At 41.8% G+C, this 26,099-nt stretch overlaps 1 protein-coding gene across 3 annotated transcripts in view; it reads left to right on the forward strand.

Annotated features, from left to right (window-relative positions):
- The first annotated feature begins 17,430 nt into the window (after positions 1-17,430).
- The window catches only part of SMURF2 (SMAD specific E3 ubiquitin protein ligase 2), a 96,064-nt gene continuing 87,395 nt past the window's right edge, over positions 17,431-26,099 (forward strand). For 2 of the 3 annotated variants that reach the window (XM_048817488.2, XM_048817489.2), the window contains exon 1: positions 17,432-17,681. In XM_048817488.2, the coding sequence (XP_048673445.1) occupies positions 17,630-17,681 (52 nt within the window). In that variant the 5' untranslated portion in view covers positions 17,432-17,629. Of the gene's footprint in view, positions 17,682-26,099 lie in introns of all 3 variants that reach the window. The other variant, XM_048817486.2, reaches the window with a different exon arrangement.

A 26,099-nucleotide genomic window follows, 5' to 3' on the forward strand; every position in this document is an offset into this window, starting at 1 on the left:
TGTGAACTGTCAAACTCTTTATTTTTAAAGGAAGATGGGGCAAACCAGATGTATTTACACTTTTTCCTCTTTTGTACTTGTTAATCAACCAGTTTCTCATTCCTAGTGGCTGGGGAGAGGAATGAGTTCCTAGCCCAGTAGATGAGTACAAGTCTAAATTGTGTATGTGTGTATTTTTTTATTTGCCTGAAACTAGGGCACTCTACCCTTCAAGTATTGGATATGCATAACTGAATCCTATAGACAGACACAGCTGACAGATACCACTGCATAATGGGGAGCAGTTATAACACTGCTTCCTTGTTTGCTGCTGCTCATACAGTTGTCCAGTACCACCCCTCAGCAACCTCTGATAACACTCATGACTGTAATGAGATTCTAGATACCAACAGGTATGTCTACCCTACCCTGCATTTCAGACTACGTTGGTGTGATAGCAGTATGCACCACAGTGCTGCTCTGTAACTCCCTCTTGTCTATGATGTGGGCATGAGCTTAAAGGTCCCTAGTTTGCACTGATGTGGTCCTATTTAAAGAAACATGCCATAAGGGTCTGACTCCTCATTAAGAAAGGATGCTGAAGGAATGGCAGCCGGCGACCAGATGCTTACCAAAAACCCTGGAGATGGTTTCCGGGGGTGGGAGAAAAAGTTGTATAGCTCTACTTCTCCAAGGCTGGGCATGTTGACTTGATCCTCCTCTTCAGGAGGATATCGGACCATCTTATCTTGTATTGGATTAATGTATACAGCTAAGGGTACGCCTGCACTACCTGCTGGCTCAGCAGGTACTGATCAATCTATCGGATTGATTTATCGCGTCTTTTCTAGACGCGATAAATTGACGCCTGTACTCCACCTCGGCAGGAGGAGTAAGCAGAGTCAATGGGGGAGCCGCCACAGTCGACTCACTGCCGTGAGTACAGCCAAGTAACTTAAACTAAGATACTTCGGCTTCAGCTACGCAAATAGCATAGCTGAAGTTGCGAATCTTAGTTCGAACCCCTCACCAGCGTAGCCCAGGCCTACGCCTAGAAGTGTCCTTGCTGTAGTCTGTTTCGTGTGCATAAGATCATCTTGGAGAACAGTAGCTACAATGGCAACTTTCATCTTCAGAATCAAACACCCTCTTTCAAGAAAGTTGAATACAGGACTCATCCATTCTAATGGCTCTCCCTTCAGTAGCTTCATGTGGGGTCATGTTTGTGCTGGCTTCCTTAAAGGAGGCTCATATTGATGCTCTTGAGAGAAGGGTAGAAGAAGAACCATATAATAGCATCTGCAATCTTCCAGGTCTGAGGAAGAAAACTTGTTACTGAAATAGACTGCTGTACTCGGAGTGAGCCATAGGAAGCATCCACTAAAGAGTGACTTGGTTTCATGTTTGTTCAATCCTACACTGATGTAAGTGGTGGTGATAATTGAATGCATTAATGATACATAAACTTCTGCAATAATCTCCTGTGACACAAGCTGAGAAAAAAATTAAAAACACTCCCAAGGTGGAGAGAGAGTTGAACTCGTTAAACAAGTAACCTGCTTCTGATGAATCATAACACACAACTCTTCTGCAAGCAAAACTATAATCTACTCATGCTGACTGTGCCTGGAAGGTTGGCTTGCTGATAAAGGTAAAGTCAAGAACTACCATAGGAGTGAATGTTACATCTATGAAGAAGCCATGACCAACAATACCTGCAATCTAATTTAAATAAGGAGGTTGACTCTGAGAGGGTACACCAGATAATAGTGTACTATGGGAGGACTCTCTCCTAGCTTTTATTTTGGTAGCCAGAGAGAGTTAAATTCTAGAGAAATAACTTGCTGCAGATAATGTAGAATGGTAGCAGATTTCTAACCAATATCAGCTGCCCAGGAAATACTCCAAATTATTGCTTGCTATAGAGAATAAGGCCAACAACTTGGAATGTATTACTCCTTTTTTACTCAACTTGAAAGAAAATCTAGCACCTACTTCAGACAGTGGAGTCTTCACCCTTTTCCTGCAAACCTCTCTAGAGATCTATTTATTTTTGCTGAACAATCCTAGAAAACTCTGTAAACATCTGTTCTGGATAACCTGTGCCACTCACAGGGTTACAAGGTTTAGTCCAAAAATGGGAAAAAGAAACTTGAACACTGGCCCCAGCCTGGTACATGAGATTCACACTTGTTGGCTCTTGAGTTTTGCTGCTTCGTCATTTGCTGCTACTTAATACAGTAACAACTGGACCCTATCCCGCTAAAAAATTATGTGGTGGAAGTATTGAGATGTGTAATAGAGAGTAGGCTGACTTCAACACACACATTGTCAATTTATTTCAGCTTGGACTGAACTTCTAATAACCGAGCCAATAAAATCCTGATAACTCTATTTTAAAGCAGTTGTATAGAAAATGGCACAAACTTCTGGTTCTTTGTCCCTTCTCCATAACCCCCCCAAACTCTGTAAAGTTTTTAAAAAATAACTGAACCTATGCATAAAATTACTTATGATATCACCATACAACCTTGTGCTATAATATGAAGTGCTATAAACTAGTCTGGATTGGACCTGCTGAGAGCTATGAAAATGGTATTTGTGATTTTAGTAGGTAGAACTCTTGCTTCTACTCTGGCCTAGAGGCTGCTATGCTGTTGAAGGTGCTACTTAACACAAGAACTTTAAAAATGGCGCCCTGACTGTTATCTCTCTCTTGTAACTACCGTTTCCCACTACACTTTACAGACTTTCTCCCTGTAAATTTAATTATAAATGTTCATAATTTACACATTTAAGCAGCAGTATAGTATTCTTAAACAGGATGGCTGCTATGGCTACCCATATGACGACTGCATTTCAGAAGTAGGTGAGTCAACATTATAAATCACCTGGGCATCATCAGCATGAAAAATGCTATATTGTAGAACTGGGTGAAATTTTTCAGATTAAATTTTGTTTTTGGGGGGGGGGGGGGAATGCAGATTAATTTGACTAATTCATGAAGTATTTGTTGAACTAATCAAAATGTTTCAGTTGGGATGGCAAATTGTAATGGGTTTGACATTTTTAGAAACATTTAAACTTTGATTTGAAACTTTTTTGCCTAACATTTTATTTCAAATATATAAAAGATATTTTTTAAAAAAATCAAATGTTTCACTTCACCTAAAACAATATTAGGGTTTTTTTGGTTGGTTACTGAACTGAAAAATGGGTTACGTGCACAGCTCTTCTACAGCTACTTGCAAGGGTTTATAACTAGTCTATTGTATACTCTATGGCTAAATCAACTAGGCTATTTAGCAGAATGTTGTTTTGTGCATCAAACAGTCTAGAATGTTAATGCAGAGGATAACCCTTTAAGGCATATTGCATTCATCTTTATAGCTGGGACCCTAAGGAGCTTGTTGGGGTAAGTAATGATTAATTCAAACTGCCATCCAATTTACAATTACCTCCACCCTTGCCCAAAATTGAGAAGGTGAAGAGAACTACCTGCTCCCCAATATCAAAAGCTTCAACTGCTTTGAGTGCCAGAAGCTCCATGTTTCCATTCCCAGCTCTCAATCCTCCAGCTTCCTCCTGACACTGTTGATGATACAATTGTTTTCAGTGCAAAAATCTGCAGATACTAAAAATTTGGGGGGGGCAGTCTAAAATGAATAACCAATTTACTTTATAAAAAGAATAGTGTAGGGACTGAACTTTTGTGGGAGAGGGCTTTGAGTTATAGTAGCATTGTCCTCAGAGTCCCTGCAGTGTAATATTGGTCCAATATCTGATATAGATGCATGTTCACAGCTATGTAACATTGATATTAAGTGGTCCACCAGGGGGTGCTACAATCAATCCCAAATATGCTTTCATGCTATTTAACAAGGTCACAAAAGGTATCCTTGTGCTCATCTACTCTGATCGCCTGTAGAACTGTTCCTAGTAAGATCTGGCCTTGAGATGAGATGAAAAATGATGGTGCTCTCACTAAATTGTGAAACATTAACCCTTTTACTGGGTTACAAAGTTATGCTTAGTGTGCATTAGAAAATAATAGTATGTTAGAAACATAAACCTGAAACCATGGCTGGGTAAATATTAAGGGAACTAAGCACCCCACCAACTCTCATTCAGTAGGAGTTAGACACTAACTTCTTTAGCATCCTTTTGAAAATCCCACACAAATTATATTAGAAAGTAGTGTACTCCCACAATTCTCAACTGGGGTCTGGGGTCCCCTGGGGAGCAGGTTTCAGGGGGTCCACCAAGTAGAGCCAGCATTACTCACTTGGGCCCCAGGCAGAAAGCTGAAGCCCCATCACATAGGGCAGACCCTGAGCCTCGTCAGTTGGGGTTGAAGGTGAAGCCTGAGCACCATAGTTTTGTGGGGTCTCCTGTAGTGTAGGGCCCCAGGCAGTTGCCCAGTCTATCCCCTAGAGCCCTACAGTACTTCCTCCAGTACTTTCTGTCCAATCTAGTTTAAAAATATATTCTCTCTAGTATAACCACTATCCTGTACTTCAAATAAGTCTAGGAGACCCAGCTTTTGTTTGCCATGTAGTACTATGGAATAGTACTATGGATTAGCACCTATAAGCAGAAGTGCAGTGTTCTATGGTAACCTACAAAATGATTCATTTTAACCTCCATGAATAAACATTACACAAACATCCTAACTAAACAGCCTACTTCCTTCCAGCTAGGAACTGGTTCCATTTCATACAGAATAGGGGTTAGATTCAAAGAAGGGCATAATATCATAAAATTTGTGCTAGGCCCTTTACAGAACAAATAAGAGAGACGCAGCACTTGCTCCAAGAGAATGTCATGTAAGGCCCAGGTATTGCAAGCCGATCCTGACGAGTGAAAGGGTATACCCAGTGGGTCTTGTGTGGCCAGAGGGTTTCATCCATTTGGATCCTATTTCAGGATGAAGGCCTCATATTGCACCTCATGCTGCCTCTGAATTCTACCTTCTTTCTTTCTTAAAGCAACATCTTTCATGAATATTTAAATTTTTCCCTCAAGAGGTTTTAGCCATGAAATCAAAGTATGTAAGAGATTTTCTTTCAGATCATATTTAGCATTTCAATAGTCCCTTTGCCCCTCTTAAATATTTAGTCCATTCATCACTCTTTCCCAGGGATTGTAGTAGGGAGTATGGAAAATGTAAATTCAGCAATGCAAAATAATAGATGATTTGATGGTTGGTTGTCTTCACCCTCTTCCCCAAATCACTTCCACATCTGGAAGGTTGAATGACACCACTAAGGTCAAGCACATCAGAAGCTTATCCAGATTCTGGGATATGTAAATGTCTCTCATGACACTCCAGCATATGTAGTGGGAAAAAATGCTGAGCTGGAAAGTGGAAGGAAGCAAAAAGAAAATTCAGATTTTTGTTCTGTTTGACTCGTATGTGCTTTACTGCATCATTACATCACAGAATCTATGTGCTTCAGCCACTGAAGTTTTGAAATAGCATGCATATTAACCTCTACACAATTGCTATATAGCATGAGGAGGCAGTATGGGGGTTAGAGCTTTGGAGTGAAAGCCACTTGGCCTGGATCCGTTCCTGACACTGAAAGATTTATTTTATGACCTTCGGTAACTCATCCCACCTTTTAGTGCTTTAGTTTCTCCATCATTGAGGATAACATTTCCCTTCCTCCTGGGATTATGAGTCTTAATTAACTATGGTAAAGTGTTGTGAGTTCTTGCGCATAGAATGATCCTTAGAAGAATGTTTATCATTATTTGGATATTTCCTCCTGAGTTAATCTCGTACTTGAACCTAAATCTTTGGAGGTATTTCTAACACAATCCACATGCAAAACTCCCATTGATTCAGGGACTCCGGATTGAGCATGAGGTGATGCTCTCCGGACAACTATGTCTGATACCGCCATAGGCTCCTTCATCCAAAACCCCTGCCTAAACTCAGGAACTGCAGTGTAGGATCAGACCCAATCTCCATCTAGTCTAATATCCTGTCTCCGATAATGGCCAGCACCAGATGCTTCAGAGCAAGATGCAAGAAATCGTACAGGAAGGAGATGTAGGATAAGCAGCCCCCCATCAGAGTCTCATCCTCACTGTAATAATTATATATGGTCTTAAACTCTGAAGCATGAGGTTTTAGCCATTGCATTCAGATACCACAGTGATGAGTACTTAGAAATACTTATAGTGGACCCTGATGATAATGTGTCCACACAAGCTACGATAAGGCCTATCAAGTCAGGGCTTCATGGTTCAGGGCTTTGGGGGTCCAGAAAAGCATTTTTCTCTCTCCCTGTAGTATTTCACAGTTGATAGGTGCATCATAGGATGTTTTTGCCTTCTACTATTGGCCGCTGTCCAAAGAATACCTCTGAGCTGAACAGATGAGCTAGAATCTGATTTCACTTGGCAGCCATGTTCTTATTAATCACTATTGACCAACATTGTGCAAAGAGTCAATATACAGTACAAGGACTGGGTCAACTGCTGTCATCACTGGGAATTACACCCCCACTCCCAGGGAGCAATGTAGTTGAGATTCAATTTTTAAGATAACATATTTAAGAATGTTTACGCCTTACCATTTGCAGATGGAAGCATTATTCTATTAAAAACTTACTCTGAGATTTCTGGGAATAAGAGAGATTAGAAAAGACTAGTTACTCCTTTAGTAACCAAATACCTATGAATTAGCGGAAAGCAGTGGTTCATGTCAACTGTAGTACAGAATTGTCCAGGCTGACAGTCTCACTGTGATAGCATTTCATTTTTCTAAGTTAAACACCTCTGAAAACTAAAATCTTTCAAGATAATTCCCATAACAGTTGTAAAAGATACAGTGACGAGGTAAATCTCCCACGTGCCTCACCAAGATAGTTAACTAAAATACTATCTTATTCTATAAGGTTCTAGGTTTTTATTAATCCACTCATGTTGAACAATCAAAAGTATATGGGACCTGATCATGCAGCTGCTCCAAACAAAGCAAGGTGATCTTTGGGAGTTACAAGATCAGGCCCATAATTCTTATAAAGGGGTAGTCAAGGTACCTTTAATAATTTAAATGAGAATGCTTAGCAGCTGGCACTCTCAGCACTTTACAAACCTCAGTTAAATCTCCCCACACTCAGGAAAGTTTGTACTATTATCACTACTTTACAGATGAATGAAGAGAGGGTGATGCTAATAATTTCAAGAGTGGCCTCTGGTTTTGGGTGGCTGATTTTTGGGATGATGAGTTTGAGACACCTTGAGCCTGCTTTTCCAGAGTACTTTTCACTCACAGGTCCCCCTGACTCAATGGAAGTTATGAGCACTCAGCATTTCTGCAATTTAGGCTCAGTGTGTGTCTCATGTTGAGCACCCAGAACATATGGCTGCTTTTGAAACTGTTGAACTAAGTGACTTGGCCAAGGTTATTTAGGGCTGATCCTGCTCCCACTGAAGTCATTGAGCCTAATCCCCCTCTCAATACACAGGTTGTATCAAGTTCAGTGGAGTTACTCTTGATTTCTATTGATTCAAGTGAGAGAAGAAACTCACCCATTAATTTCAATGGGAGCCCACAGGGAGGCAGAATTAGGAATGACTTCTAGTCCTATGTCACTAAACCATCTCTTGAAATATGACATTGGTTTCCACAGTCATTTTCCCCTCTGTGTTCATACATCCTGGTTTGTTACTATAAGATTGCATACAAGTGCTATGCAAAAACCAGTACTGAAGCATAGATTCTGAAAAACACCACCACACACAGGGGCAGAGAAGTTTGATGACTTCAGCTGGGCCACAAAGCTGGGACTAGAACTCAGAAGTCTTGGGGCCAACTAGGTTACACTGGGGTTATACTGGTATAAATGAGAGCAGAATTTTTTTCTTTGACTCCCAGTCACCTGCTCTAAACACTAATCCGATGCCTTCTCTCTTCAAATTAATATTACATTTGTTTGTTTCAGACAGGGATTTTTAGCCTCTGGCTATCCATAAGATACTATGATGCACCTGGTTAGCCTGTTTCAATGCCTATCCACTCTTTAAAGAGTTTGCATGTCTTACTTTTATAAAATAACATGAGGACACTGCCATCCAGCAGGACATAATTAGGAAACAAAATAGCTGAAGGAGTAAATGAAATATGTGTGCCTCAATTACTAATCTGCTGTGGTTGGAGTTACAGAACATATCTAAATGACTAAACACTGGAAAATCCTGTCATGGGGGAGGAGGGTCATCTTTTTCTGCAGCCACAGTTGCAGTCATTTCCCTTCAGAGATACACAATTTCCCAAAACGCATCCTGTCTGAGAGGGCAATGGTATGTCAGCAGCTGGTGGAGACATCCTTCCTATTTTCTTCTTCTGAGGCAGAGCTCCATCTTGCTCTCCAGCCTGAGAGATGGATTGAATCTTGACCTTTTACACAAGCATTGTCTCTGTATGCCAGAGGAAATCTTAAACAGAAGCTCTGCTTCTCATTAGACATTTCTGCTCATTATATTGCTGCGATGAAGAAATCGTCCATCATGGGATAGCTTTCTTTGTCTCTCTGTAGTAAGATGTCAGACCTATGGCCCATGGACGTGACGCAACCTAGATGAAGTGCTGATCTGGGCATACACATCTGGTCCACTGTACTCCTCAACAGACAGAACAAGGGACGGGGCAGCCGTGGTTTCTTAATTGCAGTGTAGACATCCCTAAAAGAGAGCCTGACAAATGGCTATACTAGAGAGCTTACATTAGCTGCTCTAAGCATATGGGAGAGAGCTCTCCTCTTGACTTAATTAATCCACCCCCAATGAGTGGAAGTAGCTATGTCAGTGGGAGAAACTCTCCTGCTAGCATAGCACTGTCCAAACTGGTGCTTATTCACATCTCTGAGCGACATAAGTGATAGCATAGACATAGCCAAAGTGGAGAAAGGGCATGGTTCTGGCTAGAGGGACAATGGCCATTGCAAGCAAAGATGTCTATGGAAAGGGCCTTGGTTGAGGGAGGTCATAAGAGAACAGCATTCTCTGTGGTCTCCAGGAACTCATGGCCTAAGGAAATAAACCTGGTTCCTTGAGAAATAAGATACTATTCACTGTGAGTGAAAATGGCAGCATCAGGCCTTACCTTATTTCATTCTCTCTCCCAGACAGTGAAGCAATACAAGCACTCATTCCAAACCCATCATCATTTCTGGATCCTCCTTTCTTGACTCTGCAGTGCTCTCAATGGGGGTCTGAAGAATCCCCACAGACCAATAGGTATTGTTTGCTGAACTTTTACTGCATGTTTCAACATAGTAAGGATATGCTCTGAAAGAATATTATGTTACCTGTAGTTAAAGGAACTGCCCTGCTTTTGCTTTCTTTCTTATGGGAGTTGTTTGTCTAGATTTTATTTTAATAAGATATTGTCCAAGTTTAATGTTGTAAATTTGTATTATTATTAATTAATATTAGGGAGTGCCTAGGAAACCCAAATGAGGTAAGGCTTAATTGGGCTTGGCACTGTACAAACACAAAGTAAGAGACAGTCCCTGCTCTGAAAAGCTTACAAGACAGACAAAGAGGTGGGAGGGAGGAATATAACATGCAAGCAGAGTGAATAATGTGTGATGTCTATAAACATGTAAGTACCGTGACTTTTTAAAAAATGTTTTGCATGGAATTTTGTTGGGAGAGAATTGACTAAAAAGGAAGGGAGACAGAATACTGAAGATGTAAATGCTCAGATCTAGAGACTCTATCCAGTATCGCAAACAGCTATTTTAAAAGCTCATTGTTACCAGTGTGGGAAAGTAGTAGTGAAAAAGAAAAAAGTTGGACACTACAGCCAGGATCGATGCTCTGAGATCGATCCACCAGCGGTCAATTTAGTGGGTCAAGTGAAGACCTGCCCAATCGACAGCACATCGCTCTCCAGTCAACCCCTGTACTCTACCCCTGAAGAGAAGAAATTCTCCTGTCTACCCACCCCACCCCACCACCCCCTGCGGTGTAGACCCCGCGGTAACTTGACCTAAGGTACGTCAACTCCAGCTACGTTATTCACACAGCTGGAGTTGCGAAGACTGAAGGCAATAGTTACTGTAGAAAGATTCCCGATTTATCCTCCTAAAATTGTTTTGAGTTTGATAGATTAACATTTTAATTTGCTTTGCCTGGATGCTTATTGTAGTATTACCTTTTACTCTCAGAACTGGATCATTAGGTGGAAAAAATAGGCACAGTCTGCCCACTGCAGTTGCAAATTCCAAAAACAGCATGCCATAGGGGAAAAGGAAAACACAGAGAATGGGGCTGAACTGTCCTACCACCTATGCTAATTTTAACTCAGTTGGCTCCAGTGGAGTTACTCCTTATTTACACCATTCTACATGAGAGAAGAATCAGGCTCAGAGAAAGAGAGACTAACAGCAGGTAATCGAAAGTAGCAAATATGAAGAACCTTTGCTTCCATCAAATCACTGTATATGCCGGTGAAGAATGTGGTATAATACCAGCCAGCTCTCTCATTATTGTTTAAAGGAATGGTATGACTAAACCCCTTTGTAGGAAGACTTAAGATTATAATCTTTGTTTCTCCAGTGGTGTTTCTCTTTGAACACGTACCAAATTCTGAGGAACCCATTTCCAGCATCCTCTTCTGTCTCTAAAGATGGAAAGGACATCACCTCTAAGAATTTAGCTACACATTTCCTTTTCTGAAAACAAACACTATTTGGTTACAGACATGTGTTTACATTTTCCAGTAAAAAACACTAAATCCCTTGAGAAACCTCTGTAAATGTAAAGCCTTTCCTTTCTGCATAGTGGGAAATTCGAGAATCAAATTTCTGTGGTATGCAGCCATAGAGCAGCAGTTTTTGTATCTCTACACATTTATTTAAAAACTGTTACTAATCAGTGATATCAACTATTAAATTATTTTATCGCCCCAATGGCTCCTCCACATCTCTGCTGGAGCCCTAAAGATGTTTCAGTTCTTCCTTTCTTTACACATTCCTGCCCACCCTTGAGACTCCATGTCTCAATCCCTAACCTTCTGGCTGAGGATGACTGGATGGAACTCCCTTCTGAGCCTGTCAATGCAGCTGTCATCCAAAAAGTGAGCTGTTGGGCGAGAAAAGGCACTCCCTTCCCTCTGGATCTGAGCTAGCTACCTCATCTTGAAAGGATTTGTTACTCAGTGATATCAGCCTAGAGTGAAATAGAGATCACTTGTCAGCATTTAATGGTAATACTTAAACACTTACATCACAAGATTAGCTCCATAAAATGTGCAGCTTCTTTTTACCCTTGAAATGAGATGTGTTGAGAGCAACATGTACTTTATACATATAGGACCCAACAATGAAGTATCCATTTAATGTCTGATGCATCCTCTATGAGAAGATTATTGGGGCGGAAATAAACCTATATAGAGGACAAGAAACTCCTTGAGTCTCAGAATGTCTGTTGCATTGTTTTGTTAGGGGAGTGAAGTATACTCTCTTGTGGCAGTGCACAGCCCTTGACCACTGTAAGCAAATACATTCTCTGAGAACCGCTTTGCAAAGCTTCCTGACCCCTTGTCACCATGGCTCCTGCCTGGGTTCCTTTCCTGGCTGCTGCTCCTCGTCCCACCCCACTCAGGGCCTTTACTCAGCAAAGAGGACAGTGAATAAAAAATGCTGACATTGTCTTACCTAGTGATTCCACACAGAAACCGGGGAAGGAATGATAGGATAGAAAATGGCTATGCCCTCATCCCCAACCCTTCCCAACCGTCAGAGCCCAATTACCAGAGAGCATACAGGGGCTTTTGCAAAGTTAAGAGAAAAGGAGATGATGCTATAGACCTGGCCCCTCTCCCTGTCGGAGTAAGGCCTGATCTGAATGTCTTCTGCTTGCAAGAGCAGAGGTGACAATTTGTCATGTATCCCACATTTGAGGCAGGTAGAGGGCTGTGAGGACCCTGTACCTTCCCTTGCCACATCATCGTCCTTGCCTGATGAGGCAGTAGCAGGAGCATCGGTTTCAGGACCTCTGCTCATTGACCACAAGGCGCACCAAGACCTGCTCACCCGCATTGCCCGCAACATGGGCCTACAGGCAGAGGAAGTGGCCAAAACAGAAGACCCAACGGTAGACGTTCTTGCTCCAGAAGTCCTTCACGGGTGGTGTTACCACTAATAAAGACCATACAAAATAATAATAAAACCCTGTGGCAGACTCCAGCCTCCATTCTGCCCATCGCTAGGGGCATAGAGAGGAAGTACTTTGTGCCGTCTCAGGAGTACGAATACTTATTCTCTCACTCGCACCCTTGCTCCCTGGTGGTCTTGGCGGTGAATGAAAAGGAGCACGAGAGGCAACAGGCACCGGCCCAGGTGCCTATCCAGGAGATCTGCACAGCGGCAACCTGGTCTTCCGTACACACCTTTACCACTCACTATGCCATCACCTAGCATTCCAGAGAGGATGCAGCTTTTGGCAGAGAGGTACTCCAATCAGCAATTCCTTAACTCCGACCCCCACCTCCAGGGTAGAGCTTGGGAGTCACCTGATTGGAATCGATGTGAACAAGCACTCGAAGAAGAAAAAATGGTTACTCACCTTCTTGTAACTGTTGTTCTTCAAGATGTGTTGTTCACATACATTCCAATACCCACCCACCTTCCCCTCTGTCAGAGTAGCCGGCAAGAAGGAACTGAAGAGGGCTCGGGTCGGCAGGGTCATATATTGAGCACCATGAAGGCGCCACGCCAGGGGGCTCCCGAGCCAACCCGATGGGAGCTGCTAAGGGGAAAAGTTTCCAACGACTCTGTATGTGGCGCATGCCCACCTGATTGGAATGGACTTGAACGACACATCTCGAAGAAGAACAACAGTTACTAGAAGGTGTGTAACTCTTTTTTTTTTAAACACGTCTTAGCTGATCAAAATAAACCTATGGTGTGGTACACTGGGATATTAACATGTTAGCTAGGATGTGTTTAAAAATACTTTTTTCTTCCTAGTGAAGATAAGGACTTTTCATAGATTGAAAATAACAAAACAAGAAAGACAAAAATAGTCTTCATGAAAGAGCTACTTATTTGATGATACAAAGGTTCAAGAAATTTAAATGTATTGAATATGCCAACTGTTTTGACAAATGAGAATATGCAAATACATGATATTAATAAATAGTAAAAGAGACCTATATCAATTACAAATGCAAAAACCAGTAAATCCAGTACAAACAATCCCTGAGAACCCAACTCATGCATAGGTCTAATTAAGGACACAGTCTTGCAAAGTGCTGAACACCTTCAGCTTTCATTGAACTCATTGGGATTAAGTATTTTACGGGAGACACTAGTCACTTTGGAGGCTTAACCTCCAATTTACATACTAATGCCAGATCCACAAAGGGACTTAGGTGATGCAACTCTGGGCATCGCGGTGCTTAACCTGTTGGTGCCTGGAAAATCGCAGGAATACTACCACTGTGATCCACAAAACCCGAGCTAGGTGCCTAGGCTTCCATAAAATGAATGGGAAGAGATAGGTTCCTAAGAATGCAATTCACAAAAGTCAATAGGCTAGGCAGGGAGACATCTAAGCTAGCTGATAGGAGATGCCAAGGAGAGAGGTGTGTCCTAAGCCTTGCCCCTCTCTCTCCTAAGTCTGGGCTGCAGGTGCTGTCCTGGAATCAGGGACTTGGGCTGTGGGGCTGTTTCATTGCCGGGCTCTAGGCCCTGTGGGGAGGGAGGGTCCCAAAGCTTGGGCTCCTGCCTGTGTCTGGAAGTCGACACAGAAATGAAACAGCCCCTTAGCCCAAGTCACCTAGCACAGGCGAGCCATGGGTTTTCTTTGCTGTGTAAACATACTCTGAGGCACCTAAGGCATTTCTTTTGGGAATGAGTTAGGCCCCTGCCTTTCTCCATCCAAAATGGCCAGAGGAGGAGGCGGTGCCCACTACTCTCTCTCTCTCTCTCTGGCCCAGTGACTGCTTATCCACAGTGGAACAGAATCACTGGGCCAGAGATAGAGGGGAATGACTCTGTAGTCCAGTGGGGTTAAGGACCCAGCATCCAGTCCCCCTACTCCAATGACTCTTTAATTATTGATACACCTGAGGGGTCCCTACATCAGAATATTCTATAGTTCAGAACACTTTCCTGACAGCAGATCCCTGCTCAAAACCTTCCCTTCCCACCCAGCAAAGGAGAAGGATTGAACCCAGGTCTCACAAAATGCCAGCTGAGTGCTCTAACCACCGAGCTAGAAGGGGGGTGACTGCTATCTCCTCTGAGCACACCTACTATGGCCACACCACACGTGACTTAGGCAGATGAATGCCTAGCTTCTGCAAAGTTTCTGACTCGATCTGGGGCTTAGGTGGGAGATAGACATCTGTACACTTAGAGTGAGAAAGCAGTGCACATACCCAGAGGCAGAAACATAGGTGCCTAGGGAACTTTTACCCTGAAAATTTAGGTGTTGAGTAAGTTTAGGTTCCTAAAGGGTTAGGTGGGAGTTTTGTGGATCACAATGGAGCCAAAACTGGGATTTAGGCACGTAAGTCTGGTGTTTAGCTGCCTAAGTAGCTTTGTGGATCTAGGCCTTAGATTCCTATCCTGCACTAGGATCTGATACTGTTGACCCTTGAACCTGTGTGGAATCCCATTGAAGCTTAATCCAAGAGAATTTCAGTATGTTCTGAGCTGAAACTAACAACCAATGGCTTGAGCCAAAGCCCACTGAAATCAATGAAAAGAAGCCGATTGACTTCATGTGCTTTGGAACAAGTCCTTACAGAGATGCTCAGCATCTGTGAAAAATCAGACTGGGGTTGTCTGAATAGAGAAGTTAAAATGTGTTTTCAGATACTTTGACCAATTAAAAAAAATTACTTTTATATTTCTTTAAAAAATTAATTTCTCAAGCAATAATTCTTCCCATGTTCTTTTGTTTCAGAAAATGTCTAGGTATTTAACTTTGAAAAGTAGCTGTTATACATGCACCTTTCATAAAAATTTTAATAACATAATGAACCACTCATCCCAAACAGTGTAAATGGAAGAATCATAATGGTTTTATTGAGGTCAGAATGACCCAATGGAATTATGTCAATAGCAATATCTTGTACAATATCCAGGTACAATGTGTAATTCCACAGATAGCATATTTGGAGCCCTCCAGGACTTAAAAAGCTCTTCCAAAAGATATTGCACAATTCCCAGACATATCAAAGAGCCATGTTCAAGAATCATTTACAGAGAGAACTGCAGATCATGAATTCTGTGTTGAAAAGGAGTTGCAAGGGACATATTCCCTAGGAAGATCTTGCAGTTTTTGGCAAAAATGGTTACAAGGTAGTGCATAAATAAAAGCAAGTAGCCATTTTGTTTGTTTTTTAATGATCACTTGATTCTGAAATCAAACCCAGCAGATAGCAAGGTCCTATGTGGATTTAAACAGATTGTTCATTGTATTGTGGCAGAATGTCCAACGCATTGTCCAAACATATAAGACACAATCTTTGCCCTGAAGAGAGATGACAGCTCTATCTGCTAATACACTTTTATGTAGTTTCTGTGTAGTGCTGTACAGCATGTTATCAACTGAAGGTTTTATTTTAAAGGTAGGTGTCATACATTGGTATTATGTCAATATGAGCTTCCCTCTCTGCCCTATACAGTCTTACAATAGTACTTGTAATGAAACTATCAGATAAGCTGGGTGAGCGTCAGAAACAATATCAAATATAATCAGCAGTCTGATTACAAAGCCAGTAGTTTCCTATTGATCTCAATCTTCATGGAAATTTTACAATGGCATCTTAAACTCATAATTTTAAGTGGGAGTACCTGCCCATTTTTAGCTACACCAGTATTCTCCTTAATTTAGGGTATGCAGAGTAATTGTAGCTGTGTTAGTCTCAGGATTGTCTCTCATTTAGGGCACTTTTGAAAGTTGCCCCTCCAGCCTCTGCTGTGATTGCTGGGTTGTTCATTAAGATACAGATACCCTTCCTTAAATCCTCTCGCTGCTTTGGAGTGTCCCTAGTGGAGGGTGTGTTGAAAGGCCTGGAATTCTCTGGAATAGTTGCCACTGGATCTGGAAGACAAAAGAGTTACACTGAGAATCGGGATCTGTGTCGGTCTTTTTTTGAGAATTTCAGTGTTTGTGTAGGAATTTCCCTGACTTTTCTACTGCACCCAAATCACACATAAATGGTGGATTTATCTGAGTTGTAAATGGTTTTCATGGTTAGATTATGATTCTCTTACCCGGAAAAGTACCTTACATCACAAATAGTCTCATCATGCTTGTGGAACAGGGTACTACTCGATGTGAGAAGGGTATTACAATCTACTTCTAAACTTTTATCCCATAAAGTTATTTTACTTTTGAATCTTTGGTTTTTCAATACATAAATCTGCACACCACCCACTAGTTATAACTTCCTACTCCTTTTTCTACCCCTTGACTCACAATATGATTTGTGCCTACATTTCTCTGAGCCTTTTAACTCCAGGGTGGGAATTATTAGTCACACTTGATGCTATTCTGCCCATCATAGGATTACAAGTCTCCCTGGTCAGCATTTAGGGGCAAAAGGAGCAGCATCCAGTAGTGCAAGGTGGTGTCATCCCAAGGAAGGGGTGAAATTTGCGACGAGGGAAGAAACACACAGGGGGGCACAATTCCCAGAAAATTGGGGGCACAAGGATACCATCCCAGTGAGAAGAGCCCCATCTCTGGGAAGCAAGGGATGAGAGGGCCCAGCTTGAGGGAGAAAGGAAGACACAAGGGGGGTCCCATCCACTGTGGATAGTATTGAGGGGCCATGGGGTACCCTCACGCAGTGGCAGAGGATAGCTGAGGGGGGCTTTTCTCTGGGGGGAGTTAAAGATACACAGGAGCTCTGTCCTCAGTAGTGTGTGTGGGGGGGAAGCAGCCCCAAGGGTAGTGAGGACATGGGGGCATCCCCAAAGGGCAAGGGGAATGCTATGGGGGCAGACAGCCCCCTCCCTAAGGGGCAGTGAGAACCTGGGGGCATCCCAGTGTGGGGACACTAAGGGGACAGTCACCCCCTTGCCCTTGGGGGTAGTGAGAACCTGGGGGCATCCCAGTGGGGGGGACGCTAAGGGGACAGGCACTCCTTCCTCCCTTGGGTAGTGAGGACCTGGGGGCATCCCAGTGGGGGGGACGCTAAGGAGACAGGCACCCCCTTGCCCCCCGTGGGTAGTGAGGACATGGGGTACTGAGGGGGGCACAGGGGCCCTTTTCCCCGAGGCAGGAAGGAAGGTGCAGGGACCCGGGGCGGGGGGAGGGCTCCAGCCCCACTTGGGGGGCTAAGCGGGTCGCAGGCCCTGTCCCGCAGGAAGGGAGGCGGACGGCCGCCGCGCTACGCGCTGTCCCGGGCTTTGTTGTGCTCGCCGCCAGGGCCCCGGGCAGGGGGCGGGGGAAGGCGGCGGCGGCGGCGGCGGCGCCTCCTCCTCGGCGCTGGCCCCGCTTATGGCGACGCTGGGCACATCCGGGCTTCTCCTCGTCCGGCGGCTGCCGCCGCCGCTGCCCTGAGCGCCCAGCCCGACTCCATTAGCGCGTCCCCCTTCCTGCCCGGCCCCAGAGGCAGGGGCAGCCCCGGCGAAGGCAGCGCCGAGCCCCAGCAGCGACCGGGGACATGTCCAACCAGGGGGCCCGGAGGAACGGGCCCGTCAAGCTGCGCCTGACAGGTGAGGGGGGACTGGGGGAGCCCCCGGCACCGAGCCTGGGGCCCGCCGAGCCCCGGGTCTGCTCCGCCGCGGGGACGGGAGGAGGCAGTGGGGGGGCTGGGGGCCAAGAGCCGGGCTTTGTGAGGAGACGGGAAGGGGGTAGGTAGCGGGGGAGCCTGCTTTGGGGGGCACGGGGCTGCTTTGGGGAGAAGGTTGAGGGGGGTAGGGGCCGAGTTGGGGGGCGGGCGCTGTTGTGGGGAGTAGATTGGGGCCGGGCAGTGTGGGGGGGAAGGTCTGGTGTGTGGGGGGGAAGCGGAGATGGGGAGTGTGGGTGTTAGGTTGGGGGGGGTGCAAGGAAAGAGAGAGCCGGGGAAAGCCCCTTTCTCTGTTTTCTAAACACCGCGAGCCCAGCTGGAGGGGTGGGATCGAGCTCCCTCCATGTGTATTTGAGATTGAACCTGGGGTTTGGAGACTCGGGCCTCCGGAAAAAGTAAACTCTCTCCTCTCACCCGGCGCTCCGCAGCAGGGGGCGGGTTGCTAAGGGGTCCGTGGGCCACGAAGGAAACGTCCTTGCACACAACTTGTGTGAAACGTTGTGGTGGCATCGATTATCAGATCGGATTGTTCGCTCGAAGTAATAAAACACGCCTTCGTTAGGAGAGGTGAAGCCTTGGGGAGTGTGTGTGGGGTGGGGTGGAGGTATTGGTGCCCTCCGCCTCGCTGTCTTCCGAATCTAGATTAAACCCGAGTTCACTCGATTTATGACCTGAAGTCTGTAACATGCTGGATCTTTTTTGGAGTAGTTGTATTTTTTAGGGAAGGAGGGGCGGGCAGGAGGCCATTGTAACTTTTTAGGCGCTAGGTACCTTAGGTTGTTTCTCACCCTTTCCGACCGTCTTTTCTGTGTAATCGTGAAACAAACTATCAGGCCCTTGGTCCCTTTTGTTTTGATCTTTTGTGTTGCTGTTTTCAAGTCAACTTCCTTAGTTGAGATTGTAAACAATTCGTTGGATATAGTTCCTCCTGCTATAGGGAAAAATATCTTTTTTAAAAAACTTGGCCTTTAATAATATATATGTATATTATATACATAAAAGTAAACTATTTCAGTCTACATGCTGGGAAGGAAGAAAGGCATCATTTTTATTTCTAAGTACTTGGAATGTGCTCCTTTTGTAGTGATGAGGGCAGTGTAAGCAGATAAATATGGAGAAACGTTTATAAATATGGATAAAGCTTGTCTTCTGCCTTTGAAAAATAATCACTGAAGACTTGCGAGAAAATAGTGAATTTAAAAAACAAATTTTGTACCCTAAATTGTGACTTCAGTGAATGAAAATACAAGATTTAAAATAAATATTTAAAATACTTTGTTGGTCTTCCAACAACTTATTGAACCAAGTTAATAGCTGTGCTTTGCAAAATAAAGTAGTTGTTTCAAAAAAGTCTAAAAATAGTTTCTGCGTTTTTGAAATTATGTAATTTTAATGGCATGTGCGGTATTTCCAGTTTAACTTCTAATGCGAAAAAAGTCTTAAAGTTACTGCATTTAACTTTTTAAAATAATTCTGAGTAGGAAGAAAAATGGCTTTATTTTCTAGACTACTGTAGATTTTTTTCTTGTGATATAATTACTTATAATTGCTTACATTATATTTTAGAATTTATTTGGACTAATCTTGTAAAAGGGGTTTTCACGCAGGGCCATTATAGTGTCCATGTGCTGAACTCCTTAGAAATAAGCTTTTGAGATGAATGTAGCTGGGCTGATGTGTGGGAGAATATTAGTTTTTAAAATACTGTTCTTCACTTTTGTGTCTCTGGCTGATAGCTTTGCTTTTCTGATAGTGCTTAGAGAAACTATCTTTTTAAAACTTTATAAATCTATTGTGGCCTAATGGAAAACTATGGACAAAAATCTGTTTAATAAATTGTCCTTTTTCACCTCTGGATTTCTCTTCCCTTTATTAAAGGTCTAGGGACATAGTGTTCTGTCTGTGACAACATCGGTACATTGCAGAGGGTTATGATTGTTGTGAAGAAATAAACAGCAGGAGTAGATATTTTTTCAGTTATTTATTGAATTTTAGTAAAATGTACAATTATGATGCATTCAATCCCAAGAAAGGGCATGTATATTCTTAAGAAACAAAGATACTATTTTTGAGCATATATCCTTGCTAATAAAATATGGGAAGAGAAATACTGAAAAGAAAATACACATAAAATTGTCTTCAGAAAGAATCTTGCAACTTTGTTTGGATTTGGTACTGAGCAACTCTGATTTTCAGAGATTTGAATGAAGCATCAGTCTGTTTCTTAATATACATCTGATATGTTGAGGTATTTTGTGCTTTCATTAATCATAACTGATTTACACATAAGGTCAGTTGTTATAAGGAAGTTTTACATGCTTAAGGAAAATTGGTATAAGTGTTGAATTGAATTTTATTAATTGAACTGACGTCAGTTCTTGCTTGGGAATAGTTTGAAGTACCCTGTGTGGTTTTGATTACCCATTTTGATTGGAAAAGCGGTCTGAGAACGCTTGAATGCTAAAATTGTTTGGAATTAAAATCCTTATATTCCAGTGTGTGTGTGTGTTTTTTTTTTTTTTTAAAGTAATTTGCTCTCTAAATCTGACAAGTGTTATTTAATCTTAATTTTCTTTGGCTTTATGAAACTAGCAGTCTTCTGTTTTGGCTTTAACATTGATAGGATTAATTCTGTAATCAGTGTGTAATACTTATTTCTTTTTTGTTCATTATCTTTAAACTGGATGGTATAGATTCTAAAAATGGATTTCAGGAACTGGATTCAATTAGCAGTTTTTCAGGACATAAACATTAAAGGTTTAGATGAAAAACGTTGTTTTGACTGACTGGATAAATGACAGGATAGTGTTTGATGTGAGTCCAAGAACTGATCTGGAGCTCATGCCCAACTTCTCAGTCCATCTTAAGGAGCCAAATAAAATATTTAACCTAGGCCTCATTTTGCAGAAGAGGTTGAATCTTTGTTGGGACCTTAAGAAAGTTCTGAGAAATGTTTGGCATACCTTTACACTAAGTGTTTAACAGTTTATTTAGGTCTGGGTTCCATAATAGGGGAAAAACCACGGTGGTGGCATAGTTCTAGTAACTTTTTATTTAGCTTACAGTGCATCTAGGCTATAAGTTTCTTCTAAGGTTATTGATCTTTTGCTTTTATGATAGACAAATTAAGATAAATATCTCCTAACCCCTTACTGACATGAACACTGGTGTATTATGCACTGTCTTGAGGTAGAAAGTTGCAGGATAGTAGACAACTGTCAAAGTATTAAATATATTCAAATACATTTTTTAATTAAAAAATCTTAGCGTGAAGTTTAAATGTTGGATTTTGATCTCATTTACACAAGTACAACTCAGATTAATATGAGCTCAGAAGCCAGTTCTAAGGCTGTGTCTACACTAGACTTTTTCTTAACATTTCCCACTATGGGTATTACTGATTTAGCCCTTCTCATGGGAAATGTAGTATAGGCAGGGCTTCTGCAGCCACTGTCATTTTTACCACCATTTTATCTAATCCTGTTCAGTCTGTTTAGGCGACGCTCTGATAGAAACTCCAGCATTCACCCCACTTCAATTCTAATGTGATTTTTACTAGTTGTCATTCTCATGAATCTCTTTATGTAGAAGTGGTTGCTCTGTACCATTTGAAAACTGAGATTCCAAGCTTTCAGGTGGAATATAGTATTAATGCTTAACAGTGGAGGTGTACAGGAGGTAAGATAATATTGCTTATCTTCAAGGTGTCTGTTGTATACTGTTGGAAAGTTAAAAATCCTGGGTTTTCAACAATGTCTACTTAAGTGAAACACATCAGGCTAGCTACTTTTTGTCAAGCCGGAATAATTTAAAAGAAATATCAGTTTGGAGATTAGAAAACATCGCTAAAATATATTGAGCTAAATGAAAACTATCAATTGGTGCATAATCTAGCTGCTACTTTTGGTACAGCCTTGATTTGTTTCAGAATGGGTAACAAGTGAAATGAGTTTGATGGCCTTAGCCTAGACCCTTGTGGCTACATGATGCCAACTTATGTGGTATTTGTGATATAGTGTAATTGATAATCTTTTTCAGGGGAAAAAATAGAAATAAATACAAGAGAGTTGGATCCTTGGACGTATTAACAGAGGAGTAGTAAGTAGGGGCAGAGGGGTGACTTTTACTTCTGTTTGTGGCACTGGTGAGGCTGATGCAAAATACTACGTACAGTTCTGGTGGCACGATTTTTAAAAGGATGTTGAGAAATTGGAGAGGGTGCAGAAAAGAGCCACAAAAATGATTCAAGGGCTGGAGAAAAAGCCATACTGTGAGAGTCTTACAGAGCACAATCTGTTTAGCTTATCAAAAATAAGACTGAAAGACGACTTAATTACAGTGTATAAGTACCTTCACAGAGAGAATACCTGGTACTAAAGGGGTCTTTAATTTATTGGTGAAAGGCATAATGGGAACCAATAGCCGGAAGCTGAAGCCAGACAAATTCAAATTAGAAATAAGGCACTTTAACAGTGGAAGTGACAGATGATTGGAGGAAACTGCCAAGGGAAGTGGCATATTCTCCACCTCTTGATACCCTAATGTCAAGACTGAATGCCTTTCTGGAAAATCTGCTTTAGCCAAACACAAGTAATTGGGCTCAATGTAGGGTAACTGCTTGAAATTTAATGGCTGGTGATATACAAGTGACTGACTAATTTAATGAAATGAAATTTAATGACTGGTGATATACTGACTAGATGAATCAGTGGTTCTTTCTGCCTTTCAACTCTATGGAAAAATATCAGAGCCAGGTAGCACAGGTGGGTACCCCATCAGGCTACTGCAATTATTATCCCTTTCTTGCAGCTGCATGGACAGCTGTGTGATTCCTTGTGGAGTCTTCTGCATCTCACCATGATGGTGAGATGCCTGACTTCTGAGTGCCTGGTAGGGTTTAATCTCGATTATCTCAGATAATGGGTACCAAAGTAGTTAATATTAGCTATTGTCTGTCCCCACTATTGGTGGTGCATGCTCCCTTCTTGCCAAAGAGGATCATAATTTTGATGCATTTCTGAACCTCACCTCCAACTGTCCTTAGATTTTGAGGTACTCGTATCACTCGTTTGAGATTAGCTAAGAGATTGCACTGTTTTCTTGATGTGGACCTTACCAGAGTTATTCATACCTTTCTGGCTTCGAGATTGGACTTTTAGTGTTTGCTTTCTGTGAAGGCCACTTTGAAATGTCAGCTGGCACAGAATGGAGTGGCTCCACCCATCTAATGCCATGGTTTTCAACCTGTTTACCATTGTGGGTCGCATATGCAGCTCTCTGTGTTACGTAGGCTGCATCCACACAATATGTATATTACCTGTATGGCCCTAAGGATGTCACATGGGCTGCAACTATGTGCTGATTGGGTGGCAAGCAGCCCATGGGCCCCGGGTTGAGAACCATTGATCTAAGTTGTTAGTCTCCAAGGTGCCACAAGTACTCCTTTTCTTTTTACTGATCTAATGGAATGAGTACATTACTTCTATATTATATTCAGTGCACTGACTTTGTAGCTTTTTCTGGGTGTAATTCAAGATGTGTGTTAATCTATAAAACTTTGTATTCTTGACACGTGACAGCCTATCTCCCTGTGTGTCGTTATGATGGCTGAGATCATTTGAGTAATGTAAAGCATTCTTCCCCCATAGTCAGAGAGTATTGCCTTCACAATATTCCCAGCCCCTGGAGAGCTCAGTGTTTGATTTGATACCTCAGGAGCTGACTGAAAATGTTAGTGCGGTGGGGTACTGGGAGTAGGAATGGACCATGGTTGAATGGGATATGGGAGGGAAGGGGCCCAATTAAAAATCCCTCAAAAATTAAAGAACATAGGGAGTTCCCAACTTCTCTTCCCCTGGAGTGTTGTGGTCTAAAAATAGGGATCTGAGTGTTTATATCTTCAAAGAAGCAGAATTGCAAGGTAAATAACTTTTCCTTGCTACTCAAACATTACATGTTTACACCACAAGGTTAGATAAGAATACTTGTGACATATATTGAACTCTTCCTCTGTAGATATCCAAGCTTAGCCCAAAGCTGGCTCAGCATTATCTCAGTTTCCAGGGGAAGGAAACTGAGATGCAGAATGTGGAAATGACTTGCCCAAGTTCACAAAGGGAATCAGTGACAAAGCTGTGAATAGAATCCTGATATCTTGACTTCCAGTTTAGTGCCTAGGCACTGGGGCATGCTCTCTCTCCTTAATGTACATTTATTGAAAGTAAAATTTGGTGTTGGCCCTTCTGATACTAGAGATTGGGAGTGACCCAAAGGTATCTTTTGGATCGTATCAAATGATTCTGTGATCTTAGTTATATATTCACTTGTACATTCTATGTGTGCGACTCCATTCAGAAATAGTTTAACATGCCACAGGTTTTACTGTAATCTTAAAAGTGCTTTTACCTTAGATGTCAAACCTGGTAATGAACCATCTCATATATTATCAATGCTCTTTACTTCTCATAGCAAGTGCAACTCAAGCTGGAAGGCTTTTGTACCACTTTCCATTCCTAAAAGTGAACGGAAAGTATTGCTCGGCTGTTAGATGGTTACTTCACATTTGCACAGTTCTGAAAGTGAAAGGAAAAGCAATGACATATAAGTTTATAAGTCTATATCCTGTTATGAATCTTCTGGAATGATTCCTAGCCAATTCATGTTTAACACAACTAATAAAAATGGATTTCTTGCAGAAATAAATAGAAGACAGCCAGCCACTCCAACTCTTTTTTTTTTTTTTTGGTGCCTTTGTCAGTGGCTAGCAGTTCGGTAATGCTTAAATGAAGCAATGAAACACTATTGTCTTAACAAGTGGGAGAATTAAATGGATGCCTGTGCATCCTTTTTCTTTAATTTTAAAAAGGGATCCATGTATAGGACAAGCCAATTTATAAGAACGTTCCCAAGCACAACCTAAGAATACTACATTGATTCTCATTGGAGGTTAGAGCTATGTGAAAGAATGCTGATACCATTACTCATTCTGGAAACAGATGTTAAAATATTAACAATGATCAAATTATATGCATCTCTAGTGTACTGGTAAAATACTATAGTAGTATCAGGATTCTGATACTTTCAATGCACTGTTGAATTGTTACTTTATTAAAAATCAATAAAAATACATAGAGGAAATAAGGAGCGACTTAACTAACGGTAAATGTCTTTCAACAGGATAATTGAGTTGAATTGTGTAATGAGATGAGTGTGGAGCCTGAAGTCCATTCAAAGAAACTTGTGTGTGTCAAATGTACAGAAACACATAGGGGTTGTGTTCTCATACATAACTCCTTGCATATCACCGTAAATATGTCCATATCCTGCAAATAATTACACACATGCTTAACTTTCAGCATGTGTATAAACATTTGCAGGTTTGGGACCATATTACTTACTGATTGATCATGATGGATTATCAAACCACTGAAAGACAAAGACCATAATTTTAAGTTAGTCTACATCCAGCTTTCAGTATTACTTATCCAGTTAACTGCAGGCACAACTGGTTAGGTCTGTAATAATACCTTTTTACATGCTTAACTAGGTGATTTGTAGTTGGGTAGGTAAGAGTCCAAATGAGTGCACTTGTGCCTGTCTTGAACTGAGGGTGAGAGGTTAATTGAGATTAATATGTATATTAAAAAAGAGTCTTTTATTTCAGGTGTTGGGGGGAAGCAGGAGAAAAAGAGTGATTATAATCATGACTTGAAATTTTTTTTGGATGTTTACAGGAAATTAAGAAAAATTCAACATGCTCAGGTAATACCCCAGATGGTTAAATATGAACTGTGTAGTTCATAACCAAATAGTACTTACAGCAAAATGTTCACCTGCACTAAGGACAAATGGTGTTTTTAATTCTAACATGAGTTGGAATAGAATTAAAATTTAACCTTATTAACATACGCTTTCAGAATGAACATTTTCAGAGAACTGTTTTTTATTTTTGAGACACAAGATACTGGAAAACACGATTTATGTCCATAGCGTGTTTCCAGAAAAGAAACTCTATTCCCAATCAACCTATTAAAATTACTAGGTCTTTTAAACTCTAGATCTTATAGATTTCTGCATCGAAAACTGTATGTGGGGCTGAACCTGTTATGCAGCAATGCCCTTTGTTTTTGTTTAAAATACATATAAAAAAACCCCTATTCAATTCCTGAAAGGAGGAATAAATCCATAGTATATTAGGAGCTTTCTAAAGAAGATGGTGGGTGGATATAGGCGTAGTGGGTGGTTTGAGAAAATTGGAACAGTATTGGGTGGAGTAGGAGAGGCAGGCAGGTGGATGGGGGAATTGAGCTGCTAAAGGGACTCTGTGTAGCTGCAGTGGTGCCCG

This window comes from Caretta caretta, chromosome 14 (genome assembly GCF_965140235.1).
Source record: "Caretta caretta isolate rCarCar2 chromosome 14, rCarCar1.hap1, whole genome shotgun sequence".
In the NCBI taxonomy this organism is placed as follows: domain Eukaryota; kingdom Metazoa; phylum Chordata; order Testudines; family Cheloniidae; genus Caretta; species Caretta caretta.